Source organism: Diuraphis noxia, unplaced genomic scaffold, assembly GCF_037042655.1.
Source record: "Diuraphis noxia isolate RWA-SAM2 unplaced genomic scaffold, SU_Dnox_SAM2 contig0002, whole genome shotgun sequence".
NCBI classification, from domain to species: Eukaryota; Metazoa; Arthropoda; class Insecta; order Hemiptera; family Aphididae; genus Diuraphis; species Diuraphis noxia.
Window position 1 is genome coordinate 25,415,786 of NW_028301712.1, and position 20,547 is coordinate 25,436,332.

Here is a 20,547-nt window from a genome sequence, read left to right on the forward strand (position 1 = left end):
CCATAAATAGTTTCTTTTTTCTGAATTCAGGGATACCATACCTTAATACATTGGAGGAATTGGGCGGAATTACTTTTGTATTTGCTGGAGATTTCTGACAGACACTTCCCGCAATTAACAGAGGTACGCGATCAGAGCATAATCAAAGCATACTTGAAATTGTCCCCTTTATGAATTCAATTGAAAACTTAAAATTACGAACAAATATGAGAGCACATCTTCATGGAATCACAGTGTAATCTATATATATAATTTTTTTTTTGATTTTAAGCCTGGTGACTATAAGGTCATTAGCTGTTGTAGGGGTTATGAACTGTGATAGGGGTATAAGGTTTTGGTACGGTAGGTTGTTTTTACGGTTGTTACAGTTGTTATGGTAGGTACCAAACATGTGTATATGTAGCAAGGTTTTTAACTACTATGAACCTGGGTGGGCAACCATCCAGGAGCTAGTAGCTGTGGCTGTTACTTACTCCCAGTAGCATTCCGCTATTGGTAGCAGCCAACACGCCACATCAAGCCATATACAAATATTTATGATGGCAATAGCTTATATGATATATTTTGTTTACAGACCACAGGGTGTCCCACGAGGATTTACTCATTTTGATATCTCAAAGATAATAAATATATCATAAATCTGTTTTTTTTATTAGACTCACATAGAAAATGGCTACATATATTTTATTTTTTAATTTAATTACATTTTTTGGTACAAAAGTTAAAAAATTATTATTTTTATTTTTTGAAAAAAATAAAGATAACTATTTTAAAGAGTTTATTATGCTGAAAATGTTGACCTTTCAACATTTTATTTTCATTAATCTTATGATTTTTAATTATTTTTTAAAAATTTATAGATAAAACGGTGAAAAACTGGTTTTTGCCCGGGCGGCGAGTCCCCTTCTACGGCTAATGAGTGTATCCTCACGGGACATTCTGAATGTGTGATTTTTTTATGGATGCATTTAGTAAACTCAAATAATTTATGGATTGAAATATTATTATTTTTATATTGTGTTTTTAATATTACCTAAGTATTTTTCTGAACGAATAAATCACACGAGGAAATTTAAATCATTAATATATTTTATCAAAGACAATAGCTATTTTGTTATAGTCTATTATTGATTTTAAGTGTTCGGAAACCAGGAAGTGATTAATGCAATAGTATTAGACTTTTTTTGACTATTCGAACTATAAGTCATAAGACAATACATTTTTTTTCAAATTTTATTCTTAACTTTGAAAAATAATAATTGTACCTACATAAAATGAATAATAGCGAGAATATAATTGTTATCTTACAAAAAGAGAATCGTTTATTGCTATAAAAATTATCATGTTTCCTTTAAATTCCGTTGAGGTATCTGACTTTTTATTTAAATAATAGTTGAATATTATGTTATTTGCTTATGGTTTGCAATTATATAGTGATATGAATTTGCTCGATATTCACCCTAAATAAAAAAAACAACATGTTAATGCCTGATAAGTTCTGGTGTAAATAGCTGCATGTAAATTATCAATAGGTATTTATTGTTTATAAAGTTACCTTAAAAATTTAGTTCTTATTAATTATTAATAATGCAAAGTATTAAAAATAAATTTTAATTATTTGCATTGATTTAATTCAATCTCTATTCTCTAAAATATACCTATGATATCCAATCTTAAAATATTAATATTAATATGAAGTTTATTTTTCAAATAAGGTCTTCAGTACTCATGCACTTACTGAATTTTCACTAATATTTTTAATATATACCACCTTTAACTTAAAAGTAAAATTAATCTATTAATAACAGCACAAGTGTACATATTATGTATTTTTTTGTTAATAGATCATGTATACAAATTTAATGAATACTTATTTATAATATATATAATTCGACTATTAGGTGATCTAATTAAGTACGAAATATCTACATTAGTTATTTTGAAAAGTTTCGATTTGAAAATACTTTTTTAAATATAATTTGATGTAATTTTAAAATAGAATTTTTTTTTAAATCTATGTTTCATAAGTTTTTCGCTTTCTTGAATGACACCATACATTTTTAATTTTATATTTTTAAGCAAAACATATTTAGAGTATTTCAGTTTATAAAAATCAAATTTCAGACAAGTATAGTTCATTAGTTATAATTTATAATCGTATTTCAGTTTATAAAAATCAAATTTCAGACAAGTGTAGTTCATTAGTTATAATTTATAATCATTTAAAGTTTAGATGAGCGGAGTAAAATGATACAGGGGTGTTCCACAAAATGTTGGTTCACTACTTCACTCATAAACACTTTATACACTATTATAACTAATAAACTATTATTAGTCCAAAATTTATTGTTTTATAGATTTAAATATACCGAATAATATTCTGCTTCAGAACACGAGATTAAATGTATGGCCTTATTCAAAATAGTGAAAAATTAAAATAATATAATTTTTGTTCAGAAATGTCATTTTTAAATGACAAATGGTCAAGTTCTGTAAAAAATATTTTCAAAAAGTTGAAACCTTTCAAATTAATGTAAGTGTTAAATTGATCACTTGGTATAGCTGATAACCCTAATCTATGAAATTCTTCATTTTATTTTTAATACATTCGTAGGAACTAATAAAAATATTGACAAGTTATTGCAAGGAAACTGCTGTAATCTGTTGGTTTATTGTTCTTAATATTATCAGATTTTCAATGTCACTTAAACTTACCACTGGTAGTTTTCATTCAAGACATTTTCATTCCTTTTGTCCGGCTTTACATGCCCAACAACTAACAAGGATTAAAATATATATTATTAATTGTATCATATTCTATTGGTTGTTTAATGTATAGGTTCAAAGTATATAATATTTCTATAATCCCATCTAAAATAAAATACATTTTTTGTCTAAAATATAATTTATATCCCAATTTAACATTTTGTATACACTATGCAATTTAATTTAATCGCGTTTATTAATTTGTTTTCAGACATTTTAATTCATTGAAAACTCTAGCGTAGTGCATTCAATTGTTTTTTCAAAATGTCTAATAAAAAATATCTATTCTATTGATCAACTCTATTATTTATAACACAATAGCTACGTACTTACAGAATATAATCGGTAACATAAAAACTATTAAGTACTTAATGAATACGTTTATTATATTATTATAATAAAACTGTTATTAACAAACCGATATCATATCAAAACAAATTAATTAATTTCATGAAAAAATACATTTATTTAAAATTATTTTAACAATATTTCCTTTATTTGCTTTATAAATATTATTGTATTTAGTATTGAAAAAAAGTTAAGGAACCCCATTTAGCAAATAAAATACATAACTCTCGTTATTTATAAGCAGTATTATATATTTATATATCTACATCTATATCTATATAATATATATATTTAACATTCTTTACACCAATACACCATATATATAAATATTATACCTACACTTAACACACACTCAAATGATTGACCAATACATAATCTACGCACTCAAACTTTTCTACCCATGCATATAATTACTTATTATTAAAATGACACACAGTAATTAGTTCAACAGTCACCATCAACAGGAGCGAACTCACCAATACACTTATTAACAGCCATCTACATTAGTAAAGTATTATTTTTAATATAATAATTAATATGGATCTATAAACCAAACATGCCTTATTATTGATAAAATACCTCATACATATAGTGCTCTAACCTCCAGCTACGGAAAACTTATCCATAAGAACTAGAAAACCTTCCCTGTAGGATAACTAATATCGTAACAAAGTCACCCGACCACGTTGCAATATATACATTTAACCATGTACGAGGTTATTTGCTATTTATAACGATATTAACAACGTAAAGAGTTTAAGACCAAATTAATTCGGATTCCTTTATGAATACATTTGTTGACCGTTTTCTCCATTCAAGAAATATTTTTAAAAAGACGGGATGAACGAAGAAATTCAAACGTACCCATTACGTTGGACGCAGCTCTCGGACCGGACGCTACCACCTTCGCACGGGTTCTCAAATTCTTGAAAAAACCAATCTGCAAGATAAAATCTAAAAAAAAATTGTGTATACTAAATGCGACTAATAGCCTTTGCTGCTGATGTCAAACATGTTCAATAAAAAAAGACGATGTCTAAAAGTGGTTTAAGTGTAATTTGAGATATATATTACGGCTGTGGTTGTGAACGGATTCTTTTGAACAATTATTTTTCTTTTGAAAACGTGGCACTCGTTTTATCGGTTCAATGCTCTAACCTATTGAAAACATTTCCGTCATTAGTAAAAAAAATTTAAAAGTAGTTTTTCAATAGCATTTTGCGACTATCGTGGGAATATCACGTAGTATATATGTATGTTACACAATTCTGAAATTGTTCAGCTGGAATGAAATACTAAATAAATTACCCTACGGTTAATAAACTTTGTAAGGTATAGTATTTATTTAATCATTTTTCACTTTGTCATTTAAACCACTCAAATTATGATTTTGTTCAGTAAACACATTTACATTTTCTATCATAAGTCAATTAAATATATGTCAGAGTATGGTATTTCAGATAAGTATAAAATATTGTTCTTATTTCAGTTCTGTGTCGTCCGCCGTCAAGCACGCTTGTTCACTACGTTGCGTACGTAATTACTATCAGTTTTATTATTTAATTATGTTCACGTGTTTAGCACGATAATACGCAGACCCGTCTGTCATGTCCCACTCCACTACATAGAAGTCAACCAAACAGATTTTGATGTTCTCCTCTTCGTTAAATCTCGATACAATAGTCTAAAGAAAAGCAAGTCTTATGTGACGTCAAATCGGTTCGCTCCCCTCTCCGTGGTTGACAACCTCCCCGAGGTTTTTAGTCCCCCTCTTGTCGAAATATCACCTTCGGCTCAATATGAACCTAGTACGCCACCATCAAAACACCCCGGTGATGGAAAAGTCGAGATTACGAACATGCCAGCGCCGCCAATTGTCATAAGTAATGTTACTAATAAATTACTCCTCGTTGAAAGCAGATTTTATATCTCTGGTGGTGGGTACCGATGGTTTTACGGCTACCGCCAAGAGTTCTTCTCTAATTATCAAACCTCGTAATTTTGATAGTTACAGTAAACTTTTAACTTTTAACTTCTTTTTAAATCTAAGATTTTAAAATTTTTAATAATCTATAATATATCCTAGACAGATAAACCGTCTTCGCTCAGAATCGTTTTTCGTATACAATGATATAATATCATTGGATTCAAATTTAATTCCATCCATTATAGTAACCCACTTGTAATCTACTGTACAGCAGAGCGACATCCACGACTTACCTGCCTTTTTTTTGTTTGTTTTTCTCGATTTTTTTGAGAAAACTGTTGGAAAATGTTTACTTTTGTCTTCTATAATGCACCAAGGATATTTACTTTTACATCGGAAACCACCCCCAATGTTTGAAATTGAAGCATTATTTCGACTAGTTATGCTGTACACAGACACAAAAAAAAACACACACACATCATTGTAAAATCAATACATTCATCACTTCGTTCAGAATCTAAAATTAGTTCAAACAATAGAATATATAAATAAAAATACATCAAATCGATTTATGAAAAATTATTTGACCATTGCACCTATATAATATATATAATGCACACAGAAACACAGTTGTACAATTATAATCCAATTACATAAGCGTCCAGCACTTATTTTGTTTGGCTGTCACATTTTGTTCAATACAACTAAATATTGCTCGTGGTCACTTTTCACCCTTTTGTTGTCCTTCGTAATTCTTATACGTTTCTACTCTACTTTCCGACAAACATTGACAATAGCTCATGTTATGACTTTCGGAAACACAACCTTTTCAATCAATGAGAATCAATTTAATATACTGACCGTAAAATACCGAATTACGTATATTGCCGGTCGGTCGTGTACAGTTGTATATTCCACAAAATCCTACAGTGAATGTGATAAACGTGGGGTTTCAATAACATAACACAGTAGCAGATAAATAATAATTTATTCAAATCGACGTATATACATCACGTACACTATGATGATTTGAATAATAGCTACCCCAATTAGGTTTTCAAAATGTGAAAGAGAATATAAAACCATATTATTTGTAAAAAATATAACGATTCGAGTCTAAATAATATGTTCACTGCCCATTGACTTATATTGTATTAGTCATGTATGTCACGTAACCATCACAATGATTGTATCAAAAGAATAATGCGTGTATACGTACTGCAGCAAAATGATCCGATAAAATATTTATCTAACTTAATACGTATTGTTGTTCAGCTGTTTTCAATGTTGTAAATGTGATTTTTTATTTTTATTTTAATAAATATTATAAATTACAATTATTTAATACCTAGTTCACCTTCATTTTAATTGTTTAAAAAAAAATATTTATTATTTTAAGGAATTCTTTTTTCATTCAAGGATAATATACATAAAGATTTTAAAACTAAAAATGCTGTGTACGCGCGGCACACTTAATTCAAGTTGTGTTTTTATTGTCCTCCATGTCTTATCAAACTTATTGGTATACGAATCGTCATAGTCTTGAATTATTACTTCCAGCCCTTGCCACTTAAGTAGTCTATCGTTGACGGTTCTTTTCTATCACCTTTTGCAATTTTAAGCTGTACTGACGGACGGGACGCGATTTTTTTCAACACACATTAATGATGTAATCGCAAGGTGTATACACAATCGACGACACCATCGTTGCACACACACACACACACACTGATGAGGTAACTTAAAATCGATGTTTAAACGAAATCTCTACGAGCACGCCACAGTGACTGCGGAAATTTCAACATAATAGCAGTAGGTACATACTACATATACAGCACCTAATATAATCCTCTTTCTGCTCGAGGGCGAGTGTGGTTTTATAACGCTGCGATACAATCCGCGACCGTTTTAACGCGTTTTCAGGGTTCCGAACCCTATGAAGTGGTTTTTTTTTTTTACTTTTTCTGTCGACCTCGTTAAATTTGAACACCACGTTACTTCTCTGCTTTCTAGCGATTAATGAGGTTTTTTTTATTTCAATCGTACTAAGCATGCCAGATTTTTGGTTGCCAAATGTTTCTTCAGCTCTGTTTCACACACACACAAGAAAAAAAACTACCCCAGACAATATTATCGATGTCGTCATTATACGTCCGAATCCCACACCAAGTAGCGTGTATTTGTTGAACTCATATACTTCCACGTATTTTCGTGTTTTATTTACACAAAGAAAATACAACCACAATTCAGAATTGCAAATCTGATAAACTTATAACCACAAAAGTCGTCCGAATGTATTATCATAACTATATCGTTTTTAAAAGTTAAAAGCCATAATTTAGTACTTTATTGTTTAAATAAAGTTGTTTCACCATTTAGATAGGTAGAGATATTGAAATATTTAGTTGCTTACCTACATTATATACGATATACTGCTAACACTGCAGAAGATGAAGAGTTATTAACATTTTAAATTTTATAATTTAACTCAAATTAATAATGAACATACAAATGTCACAAAGGTTGTTGTTAGGTATACAAAGTAGTTCTTGGTTCTTGGATTATATTTATAAAATATATTATTTAGAGAGTTTTTAAAGTTATTATTCAATTGAAATATATTTATGTTGCTTTATTTAGTCCACTGTTGTCCACATAATACAATCGGGCCCGGATACAAATAATTTACAAAATATCAAATATAATCTAAATAATCAAACAATCAAACAATTTTTTTTTTTCGTTGAAGTACCTACTTTCAAGAAGTTATGTTTCTTTATTTTGTAATAATAGATTATAGAATGTTTCCATACAAAAAACCATGTAGTTTTCGTACCTACTGCAGTTTAATTGAAATTGATTACATTAGACGGACCGCAGTTCTGTGAGACAAAGTTACGTTTTTAAATTTAATATATTAATATTATTATTTATTATCGTGCACGAATATACTCCTTTGAATAACTTCCAGTAAATCTTTTTAAAGTTTATATTGGCCTCCCGATTCAAAAAAAGTAATTCACTTTTATCGACTCCAATTTTGGGTAGTGATCATATCTAGTGCTGGAACACCTTTGATAGATATAATTAATCAACTTCTAGCTTAAACCACAAAAATTAAAAATTCTAAATTTGAGAAGCACTTTGAGAGTGCTCCTAATTATACGCGTTTAAAATAAAATAAACTTCACATAATTTTTTTTTATTTGTTTCGTTTTACTTTTTGAGATGTATATTGTCCAAAAACTTGAAAACATAATTTTATAAATTATTTAAGTCAAATAATGATAGATTTTGGTATATTGATTGAAACATTTTTGAAAATTATACAACAAACTTATAAACAAAAATTAAATATTCAAGCCAAAGGCTAGCAAAATAGACATAACTAATTCATCACAGCCTACGGGTAAGTCTTAATCCGAGCCCGATTATATATAACTAGTTAATTTAAAATAACCAGCACTAAAATCGTATGAACCACCAATCGTCAATAATTAATTACCTTTGAATTTAACAGTTAAATGTATTTACTATTCTAAAACAATCCAATCGTTAAACGTTAGAGAATTTGAGTTTGTAATCCTTCCTAGGGTCAACTATTCAGTTCACCCGTTCACAGATTGGATGATTTCCATTTAAATTCTATATACAGAATTTATTCTCGGATGATAAATATGAATATGGGGGAATTAGTGTTGTATTAAAGTTTCCTATTAATATTATGCATTCATGTCCCACAGTAGCGATTTAATAGAAGTTAACCATTCACTTATTTGGTAATTGTTAGGTACATCATGAACAATAAGTAATAATTAATTTTTGTTTGTGATACTAAAATGAATATTTAGCATGAATCATGTAAATAATATTTTCAAGAGTAATGAAATACTACTGTCTACTTTAATCTTAAACCGTCAAAGAATTCAACAAACCACGAAGAAGTAGAAGTATAAACAAAGAAAATAATTGGTTAAATTTTCAATTTGTGCATTTGAATTTGACTGTATAAACTAAATAAAAAATATATTTATATTACATAGTAATTATTATAAACGAGATGTATAATTAGATTTTTTAAATAATACAAAAGTACCTAAACTAAAGTTTATAAATATTATAATATTTTTATTTTTAATACTTGCATTACATTCACATTTAATTATTGTGTTTTGTTAATACAGATTGTAAATTTTCTAAAAAAAAAAAAAAAATACTTACATCTAATAATTACAATAATACTTATATAATAATAAAAAAATGAGTTTTAATCTATCTACAACTAAAATAACTTTTTTCATTTTATTTTATATCAAAACAAATTTAATTATTAATTACTAAAGAATAAGTGCCTAAATTTAAATAGGGACAATGCTTGTTCTTTACTACTCAACTTTTATTATAATTAATTCAAAATAAGTACTATCTCAATTTTTTTAACAATTTATGTTCCCAGTTTTGAAACATTTTCTAAATATTTTATTTTTCAAAACGTATGGTATTGTTATATTTCACAGGTATATGATACCTATTGTATCAACTAAATAAATATTTTTTTGAATAATAGTACCATACAATTATTTTGGTTTTATCATCACGACATATCCACATCCACATTTATGTTACTGAGTTTTGTTTATCAGGAAATATACATACATTATTTAGAACAAAAAAGTTCCATGTAAAAAAAAAAAAAACATTAACAATCAGGTCTGTAGAACTTTCTGTTTCTTTACGGAAATTTTTCACACCATCTTTTTTTTTTACGTTTAGTTTTGCTTAAAACAAAATGCGAATTTCAAGATCACAAAAACAGAACAGAACAGATACAGATTTGGTTATTTTTATATTTTACCTTTTTCATTCAATTTGAAGTTTTAAATTGCTCTCTTGAACAATTTAATACTTTTAAATAGAACGTTTTAATTCTGAGCCCTTGAGATTCACAATGATCAAAAGTATAGTTTTGGGTTTTGTTTGGAAGCACTGTAGCTTACGTAGTACATAATCATTATACGAGAATATAGTACATAGTTGAATCTTAATTGTATCTACCACTCATCAGTTGAACTATTTAAAAACGCCTCATGACATGGTCGAAGAACCACGAAAAATGAACCACAACTCTTCTGCATCATAGTTATAAAACATGGTTGACAAAATAAGCTACATCTCCAATGTTTCTATAGCAACTAAGAACAATGAGGAAAGAAAAAACAAAACATGATTATTATTTTTTCTTTAGAAATATCCTATTATTTTTCAGGTATAAAAAAATATATTATATCTACATAAAATGTAAAAGTATAAAATGTGTACAGAAAAAAAACCACCTTCTGAATGAATTGATAAAACGTAAGCTCAAAGGTTTTTCCCATTTATTTTATAGAATTGAACAATACTTATCTGATTCATCCGGCAATATTTTATCGTATTTTCTCTGTTCCATACTACAATACATATATTATATTAACTTATGTAAGTATATTATTTAAACAGTATGTTCAGGTAATCTTTTACATAATAGAATATGGGCTTTATTAATCTAAAAATGTATTATTGTTCAGTGCTCATACTTATGTAACGTTTTAATAAATACACTTTGGTGATAAAAATAAATTTGCATTCATTGGATATATTATTACATTGTATATTTTATTATTATATGTAACAAAATGTAACAAAAATATAAATAAATAAATAAATAATAATTAAAGTGTTATATTATGAAAATATATTCACAAATTAAACATACCATAATATAACAAAATCAATTTTGTTGTAATTCAAATACGAATAACCATAAATACTCTAAATATTTATAAAAAAAATTTTAAACATGATAAAATATTCCGAATATTTTGGTTGTTTTAAACTAGGTATTTATTATTTTATTAATATTTTCATTTTTCAAGTTATTTATTTTTATTTTTTATATAAATGGTGATGAAAAATCTTATGTACTACCAAATAACTTGGAAATGTAATACCTACTTTATTCCATAGACGTTTTTGTTCTTATAGCCATTAAAAAATATAAAAATATAATTTATTTTTGTAGACGTTTTTAAGTACAAATCTCTAAGTTGATGAAAAATTGGATATTCAAATGAAAAATAACGATTTTGGTTATTATGTTGCACCTAATTCGTAGAATGTTTTTAACATTTCCCAACTACGTATATTATTAACTATAAACTATATTCTCAAAATATTTATACTGATTTTACGCGAGATATAGGTACCACGAACTCATTCACATGTCATACTATCGCACTATTTCAACTTATATCTACAGTGTCAACTTACCTAATAGTTATATTTATACCTAAAGGCTAATTGATAACGTTAAAATAATATCCTACGTATATCTTGTTTTTACAGATCAATAGTATTTGTCCACTATTGTTGATGATTAGAAAAAAAAAACAATGCATAATAATGGCCATTATACGTATTATTTATGGCAAAAATGAGTGCAACCTACGGGGTCAGTGGAGTATCACTAATATAAAAGTAGAAAATATCTTTAGAAATACATATATGAGTATGATAGACTGTTATTGCTGAGAATCATATTTTTCTCATTGAATTCAAATTCAACACATCTATTACAGTGACCTACACTCGAAGTATACTTGACGACTATTATACAGAAAAGTGGGTTATCTAGTTTGAATAGTGTATTACATTTGTAAATGCACTATATGTACGTAAAAACCTATTATTAAACATTTAAGTATAAACGTATAGGTACGATAATATTATACGTATAAGTTATGACCACGTGGTAAAAATTACTATAGGTGAATTAAAATTATTTCAGTATAAAAGTCTTACTTTTCAATAAATTTCTTGTTGAGATTTCTCAGCAATCACATTACTGAATTTATGTTTCTTGTATCTTTTTTAGATATCACTATTATCAATTACTGATGTTTACTACTTTTAGATGTTTTGAGTTTGAGTGTTAAGTTGCGTAAACCGTCGTCACACACGACTACACGAGTACATGGCACATATAATAATATAAACAATATTGTGCCATTTCAAGGTCATTTTTATCGTGTGTATTAGACCATTAACCATTATTGTTCAATGATAAAATTGGATAACGGAGCTATAATTGGCTACCTGCCTACCTATTTTTATTATAGAAAAATAAAACTTTATAATACAAATAGTTCATAATATGATATATCTATTATCTACCTTAATACTTGTTATTTCGTGAAATAAATCAAATCAATGTTAATATTACTTAATATATTCTAAAACCATAGAATTTAATGTTTTCAACTGCTAACAGTAAGCAGTAATCCATCAGTAGTATATACAATAACCATTAAAACCATCCTGCGGGGCTGTGGATCAATAACACTATAACCAATGCATTTGTTGTGTTAATATAGTGATAAAACGATATAATAAATCATTACAATTAAATGTAGTGTTTCAAAAAATAACATAAATCACTGCAATCAGTATTGTTAATGGTCCTTGAAAACTTATTACAACTCAGAGCAAATATATTGTCAATAACTATAACCGGTTGATCTATATAGACCTGTGCACTAGTGAACTTAAATCGATGGCACGCGATCAGACGTACAAATTAAAGCGATCTTCAGACAGAAGCAAATACACGAAAGATAATAATTTTAGAGAAACGATAGTTATCAATTATTTCGACAGTTCTTGGGTCGGAGTGTACCTTCAGGATCAGTGATGAAATGCTAATATTTTGTTCTCCGGTTATTTTAAAGCACAACCCAGGGGACCCATTTGCAGGGATACCGCCCCACCATTAAACGGTTTGGCAATATTCCCGAAGGCTCGGCTATAATAATTGCAATTCTGATGGAACCACCGTGATAGTTTATTGGCCCGTAGCAGTTTATTATGTGTAGAGGTGTTTTTAACCAGTAGCAATGAAAATATAATGGTTATCAAAAGAAAAAATAAACATTTTCTATTCGCAACATTATTTTATATATCGCGAGGCGATGATATTATATACCGTACAATCACTGATTCCAAGAAATAGAGTTTTTCGTGTTGTAAAAATGATTTCAGATTTGTGACAATCGAAGTAACTATTACACACGACTATTTCAACTAATCGGAATTATTATCGGCGGATAAAATTTTAAATCTAGTGTAACAAATAAGTACATTTTAAATTGTCATTTGTGATAGTGATAGACAATAATAATTATTAAAAATCAGTAGAATTATATCATTGTCCTAAAAGTACCTATATGAATAATTTAGAAGAACATTTTTGTACTACAAAAAAACAGTTATTATTTTGGCATAGTTGTATACTAAAAATTATTAATAATTCATAAACAATAATTATTTGTTTTAAATTATAAAAATTAAACACTAACACTTAATATTAATATCATTCGATATATAAATTGTATAATATTTAGTAAAATAATTTTTCTTATCTAATGATTTATGCAGTCGTACTTCTATAAGTTTATGTGCATAAATAAATTAATATACACATATTTAAATTACTATAGATTATATACTTCAACAATAGGTATACCTTTAAAGAATAATAAATTTCTTTTAATGAAAAAAAGTAATAATAATATTTATTTAAATTTTAGACAAAACTTTTTTTAATTCCAAACAGTTTTTAATTATCAACACAATTATTAAAAATTCGATATTAAAATAATAACATTAATTAGAATAAATTATTAAAACAGTAATGTATTATCTTCATTTGGTAATAACGATTTATATTGGTTATATTTCGCCATCTGCTGTTTTTTAATTAATTATTTAATTTTTTTTGTGGAATATATTATTATCTTTTATGTTCCTGGAACTTCAATGTATGATATGATAGAAAATTATAAAAGTAATATAATAATTCTAAACGTGTTAAAGGTCTTGTAATTTAATTCGTTTGTTCTATAGAATTTTAACCATTTATTTTTTTTTTAGTAGCTAGATATCTATTTTTGAATATAAAATTTGACAAGGTAGTCATTATTTTACTAAAAAAAATAATCTGTAAATGTGCTATAGTTTATTGGACTGATAAATGTGGACCTCAATATTTTTCTTTATAATTATTATTTTTATAAAAGTAATTTATTTAAAAAAACATGTTAAAAATACATAGGTATTAACTAATCTAAAATTGAATCAAAAAGAAATATCAGTGAGAATGGAACATTTGTTTCAAAAGTATTACACAGCTTTATTCGAAACACGTCTCATTTTTTTTCAATGTATATATTATATAATCACGATTGTGATTTCCATTGATACCTTTTTGTGTGTACATTGATGTTTCTTCATTAATTTATATATCCAAGTTTAGCATGAAATAAAATTTTTTAGTTATAACATATTTTAAAGTAAACAGAAAAGTATTATATGGTATGTGATATGTAATGAACGTAATTATTTTAGCTGTTTGGTATATTTTATTGTTATGTTTGTTTGACCTATATATTAAACAAATTAAATAATTGGTTTGCAACATGTATCAGATAATCCAAATATACTAGTGATCAAACTTAAAGTACATTTTAAAACGAAGGAAATGGGATCGTAATCGCAATTTGGTTCACCAATATTACCATAATCTTCCGTAGTAGTTTCAAATTGTTCTACTTCCGACAATCGAGTCGTTACATCGTATTTTGTCGCTTCTGTATTTGTGTTTGGTCCATTTGAAGGCATTTTAGGTTGTTGAGGTATTGATGGCACGGGATACATTGTAGGTGGCTGCGGTATTGAAGGTGTGGGCAAAGATGGCAAAGACGGTATTGCAGATGGCATTGAGGGTATAGAAGGCATTGAAGGCATAGAAGGTATTGACGGCAATGTAGGCATATCAGGCAATGAACGAACGGTCCTAATCTCTTCATCATTGGGTGGAGGACGATAAGTTCCTTCAGGAGGTTGTTCTTCAACCAGTTCAAGTGATCTTTTCACTTTGTTCGTGGAATCTTCATTCGAAAACTCTTGTTCCGGTTCATCATAATAATCATAATCTGTTGGTCTTTTTTCCTTTTGTATTTCAATGGAAATACTATTCGTTTCACTATCATTCATTTTTTTCACATCTTCGTTATAATATGACCACAGAATGTAAGTATATTTACTAAAATACGCCATTACTGAAGAATTGTCCATGGTTTTACTTTCAAAACAAATCCAATCATTTGATGAGCATTTTGGCAAATCTGTTAATAAATCGTTTTTAATATTATTCAGAAATTACTCTGTATGGTTAATAATGAAATAAATAATAATATTCAGGAATTTATACAATTGTATCGAATTTTTAATTTTATTAGGTTGTGAATTTCATTTGAACATCAATTGATACTGGTAATATTTCCCAAAAAATTTACTTTTATTTCTTCTATTATAATTAAGTGGTTTAAATTAAAGTTGACTGATGCGCAAAAAGTAATTTAGATAATAGGATCAAACGACGAATGACAAAACTGGTTAAAAATATCGTAAATAACAAACACAAATGTCTCCTTGGAGTAATATTAAAATGTGAATGCTCTTTTAAAATTATGTATAGTTACTGTAGCTATTAGTACTTACCTACACTCAAACTTTGTTTGGGTCTTCCGATTACTTTGGAATAAGTAAAGTTCGACATTTGACATACCTGTAATATAGAAATTATAACCAACATTAATTTCGCTAATTTTTCTAATAAACTTTAGAAAAATCGTTTTCCTTCATTTTAAATTAAACTGTTATTAGGTAAATTGTGTACGATAATATAAGAAAAAATTATCTAATAAAAAATCTATTTAAATGGTTATAAAATAAAATGATGTTCAAAATAAAACATAATACATACTTAATTCAACATATAAATATAAAATATTCAAAATATTACAGCTTAAAATAAATAAATAAAACATCTTTCTATAATATATTATAATATTATGTTCAATAATCAATAATTACTATTCGTGTAATGATCATAGATTATGTTTACTTATACGTATTGTTTATCAGTTATGGAGCTGTACACAGAGTGATTGACCAAACATGTTCACTCTTTCTCTTTTCTTCAATAATGCAGTTATTCAAAATCTGGTTTTTGGAATTTTAAAATACTTAATGACTTTTTTAAATTCTTAAGATTTGTTGTACTATATTGCACTCCTTAGGGAGTGTCCTGAGGATGAGATACAAACTTTTGTTTTTCAAATGAAACCCCACATTTATACTGAAAATTATTCAAAGAATAATTTTGAAATACTCTCACGTGTCATAATCAAAATTCAAACAGGTAGTTTTTGAGTTATTTAACTTCAAGTACAGAAAGAAAATGAGTGATAAGGAATAATATCCTGATAACGGATTTGGATGATATAGTTGATATAGGGGCATTGGACAATTTAAAATGTTAGTAATTCATATTAATGTATCAATATTTATTTATTTATTAACATCGTCTAAGTATAATAAATAATATATCCAATATTACATCTGATCTAAATTTATATTTTTGTAAAACCATTATTCTTACCTAGTATAGATATATCATTAACTGAGAAAGTACTCATTTGAATGTTTAATAAGGTACAAACATTTTTCAAAATAATGATCAAGTAAACTATGTATAGAAAAAATGTGGTTTTCATTTAAAAGAAATTTGTATTGTCACAGGATACTCCTTCAGTTGTACAAAAATCTCAAGATGATGGTCTTAAATTATACATGAAAATTCGAAAATCAGAATTTGAATAACTATATGATTAATTGCGAAATATGCGTTGTTGGTGAATGGCCCTTTATGTATGAAAAAAATAAGAAAGTACCTACCTATAAATGTATGAAATAATATTATTTATTTGAAAATCACTTTAAATAGAGTGAAGAACGTATAGGCACCTTCGCATATCAATTAATCGATAGTATTTAATTTATTTAGCATAAGAGTAAATTTATTATAAGTAATTGTGAACATAAACGAATTTGATAATTTATAGACGTATTATAAATTGTGGGAAACGACAACCAGGATTTTCTGAGAAAACCCTTGGTGTGTAATTGCGAATTTAAGGACTCGCCAATCATGTGTCTCGTGGGAATTCATGACGAATTACGGATGTTATATGTGTTTGAACAACGATTTGGAGAGCAATCGAAACGACGTAGCAAAATCGACAAAACGACGTTACAATATGGTCGGCAATTTTAAAATACTCGTAGATAGCTACAATTAAAATCTAATGTCCTATAAAATTGACACACACACACATGTTTTCATTCGAAAGACGGAAAAACAAAAACGTCGGCTTATATTTGTAGGTGAAATTGTACAACAAGAAAGTGTTATGGGCCCCATTAGATGTTTCTTATCAAAACGCTTTTGTAACATGAGCAAAATATATTACATTGACAGTCTGTAAAAAAACTTTTAATTTAAACGTTTAACTTTTAATAATAAATATGAATTAATGGCAATACATATAGATTAGATATCGACAAAAATAATGCATAAATAATTATTTCAATTTATTATAGTTATGTTACATTGAATTTACATATTATTTTTGTTTAACACAATATTAATATTAAAACTTATGAGCATTAAATAAGACATTCATTATTTTATAGTGCACATTAATAAATATACCATACAAGCATTACCTAGTAACTTTGAGACATAACCTACAACTCACTCGATTGATAAACACACAATTAACATTGTAATGCTACAGAATAAAACCAATTCTAGTATAATATATTTTAAATGTGACGCGGCGTAGTGCTTTCAGTCGCAAAACGTGTCTGAGTATCAGCTCTAGCCAGTGTCATTAGTTCCCGGATGGATGACCACCCGGGTTCTTAGTGGCAAATACTTGCCACCCATATACCTGTTTGAACCAACCATACCAACCATATACCAATCGTACAAACTATAATCTCTATAAGAGAAAAACAGGCTGATGGCCTTAGATGTTTAACTTAAATAATATATATTTATATATTTTAAATAAAACAAAATATGCTAGTACTAAAGTTTTTACTGTTTTCATTTATACACTACAACTCAATTATGTTTAGAAAAATATAAAATATATTAGTTTAAAAATTATTATTTAGTTAGGAGCGTTTAAAGTATGATTGATAATGTTCCCGATTTTAATTTTTTTGTGGATTCTTAACTGTAATAAATATTTATATGATATTATACAAAACTAGTTTGCAACAAATTATGATCACACACATTTTGGAGCAAATATATTGATTGATAAAAATTGTAATTAAACATAAAGTATCTGATTTGGGTACATGTTTTCGAAAATCAAGTTTTAGAATGACAAGATTTATAAAATCTATATTTTAGAATATGAAACTTTTAGAAAATCTGTGTTTTAGAAAATAAAATAAAATAAATAAAATATACAGTTTTTAAATAAAAAGCTGTCTTATTTTTTATTAGAATTTACGATACAGAATGTAGAAATTATGATACTTTTCCAAATTTGTAATTATATAGTTAATGTTTGAGCGGGAAGATGGGAAATATCAAAATGCAAAATATTTATAAACATAAGTAATGCTTTGTTACTCAATAATCGTTTTCAAATTTTTATTTTATTGATATTAACAACTATTCAAGAGAAAAAAGTCCAATGAAACACGGAACAAAACTTATTGCAAATATTATGTAAACGAATAATCAATGATTCTAATTCTAATTTAGATAAATTTATGAGAGCTATTGCTAATAAGTATTAACAATTATTATATTTATTTTTATTATGAAAGAATTATTAGAAAAAATTTTATATACGAGTAAACAGTAAAAAAAAATTTTATAAAAATTGAAATTCTAAAAGTTCTATTTTCTAAAACACAATGTTTCTAAAACTTATATTCTAAAACTCGGCATTCTAAAAAATAACTTTCTAAAACCTGTCTCAATACCCTATATAAACACTAAGTCGTTAAAAAAGAATCGTTTTTATGAATTCATTCTAAAATTTAAATGTATTTTTAAATAAATAAATAATAAAAATGGTTTCTCTCCACTCAAAGTCTAATAGATTTAATATTAAAATACACATAGTTTAATAATATTATAGGTTTTCTAATTTATATAATTATAGATTATTATAAATGATGAATAACGATGAGTTTTAATAAACTATTCCAATGAAAACTACACGGTAAATCCGTATATTCCTATAGGTACCCTAAAAATGAAAATATTCTCTTAATGAAGTACTTAACCATTAAAAATAATTGTATTTGTAAAATATTACTTTAAACTTTCACAGTTGTCTGAATCCATTATTATTATGTTAATAAATATTTTCCGGTAAAGAGGACTTTACTTAACTTTTATTTATTATTAATATTATTTCATATAGAAAATAAACGTCAACGATGATACTTGAAAACGATACTTACATAAAGGAAAATACAAATATATTGTATTACGAACATGGTATTTTGTGAAGTGCACCATACACAAGAATGAATAATGTGCTTTTGACTGCAAATCATAAAATTTAGATAAACCACATAATATTATACTGAGCTTCCTGTTTTTCTCTCTGATAACTATAATATTCAAGAGCATTTATTTTTGCTTGCCGAGTTGCGTGCACCCATAATACGTGTGTGTGTGTGTTTCTTTGTGTTATTATAATTTCATATGCAGGATTCAAAATTTGTTTCCTCTATTCAATGTGTATCCATTATTCAAGGACGATTTACAAATAGATTGAAAATGCATCAAATTTTAATATTAATAATAATAACAGCATTACATAAAAATAACAATAATGTGATTATATTAGATTTTGTTATATTACAGTTAAATCAGTGGAAAAAAAAACGTCTTTGATGACCTTCCGATTGTGACATTCATAATTCACTGCAATAACCTATTATTAGGAGAAAAACTAGATTAACTACACTTAATGATTTAAGATCGTAATTTATAAAATACAGAAGGTACAATAGTAAATTGTAGGTAGGTACACCATAACGGCAGGTAGGTACTTATAAGTAAAGCATTTTGGTAATAATACGTACCTACACTAAATTGTGTGTATTTAACATATATATCGTTTAAGAAATGAATAATGACTATAATAATACTCATAGAATAAAATATGTTTGAAAAAATAATAATTTTTTCATCTAATGATTTATATTGTTGATATTAAGTATAGGTACGCTACCTAAAAACATTAACTCATATTTTCTTATTAAAAACATTAAATATACCAGCCTATTCAGATATGGGTAACGACCTAATGTTAAATATAGTAATAATACTATGAATTATGATATTATTTATTTTATTCCAAACGTTTACTTTAGTGTCAACGAAATATTAAATGGCCATTAATTTTGTATACTTATTTGAGTTCAAATCTATGTATTTTATCATTTATTTAAAGTGTAATCCGGAAAAAAATTACGATTCTGATAATATGCATAATGTATATTATGCATTAATATAAAATATA

At 26.8% G+C, this 20,547-nt stretch overlaps 1 protein-coding gene across 1 annotated transcript; it reads right to left on the minus strand.

The window, feature by feature from the left end:
- Nucleotides 1-13,907: 13,907 nt before the first annotated feature.
- LOC107169245 (uncharacterized) lies at nt 13,908-19,608 on the minus strand. Its single transcript, XM_015518923.2, has 3 exons — nt 19,478-19,608; nt 15,638-15,704; nt 13,908-15,261 (listed from the first exon to the last, which is right to left on the minus strand). Exons 1-3 carry the CDS (start codon nt 19,571-19,573, stop codon nt 14,534-14,536), a joined length of 891 nt encoding a protein of 296 aa, XP_015374409.2. The 5' UTR covers nt 19,574-19,608; the 3' UTR covers nt 13,908-14,533.
- Nucleotides 19,609-20,547: the final 939 nt, after the last annotated feature.

Coding starts and splice junctions, on each gene's coding strand:
- LOC107169245 (XM_015518923.2), bottom strand. CDS start 19,573: ATGATTTGCAGTCAAAAGCACATTATTCATTCTTGTGTATGGTGCACT. Junction 15,705..19,477: donor ATATTTGTATTTTCCTTTAT/GTAAGTATCGTT, acceptor TCTATATTACAG/GTATGTCAAATGTCGAACTT. Junction 15,262..15,637: donor CAAACAAAGTTTGAGTGTAG/GTAAGTACTAAT, acceptor ATTTATTAACAG/ATTTGCCAAAATGCTCATCA.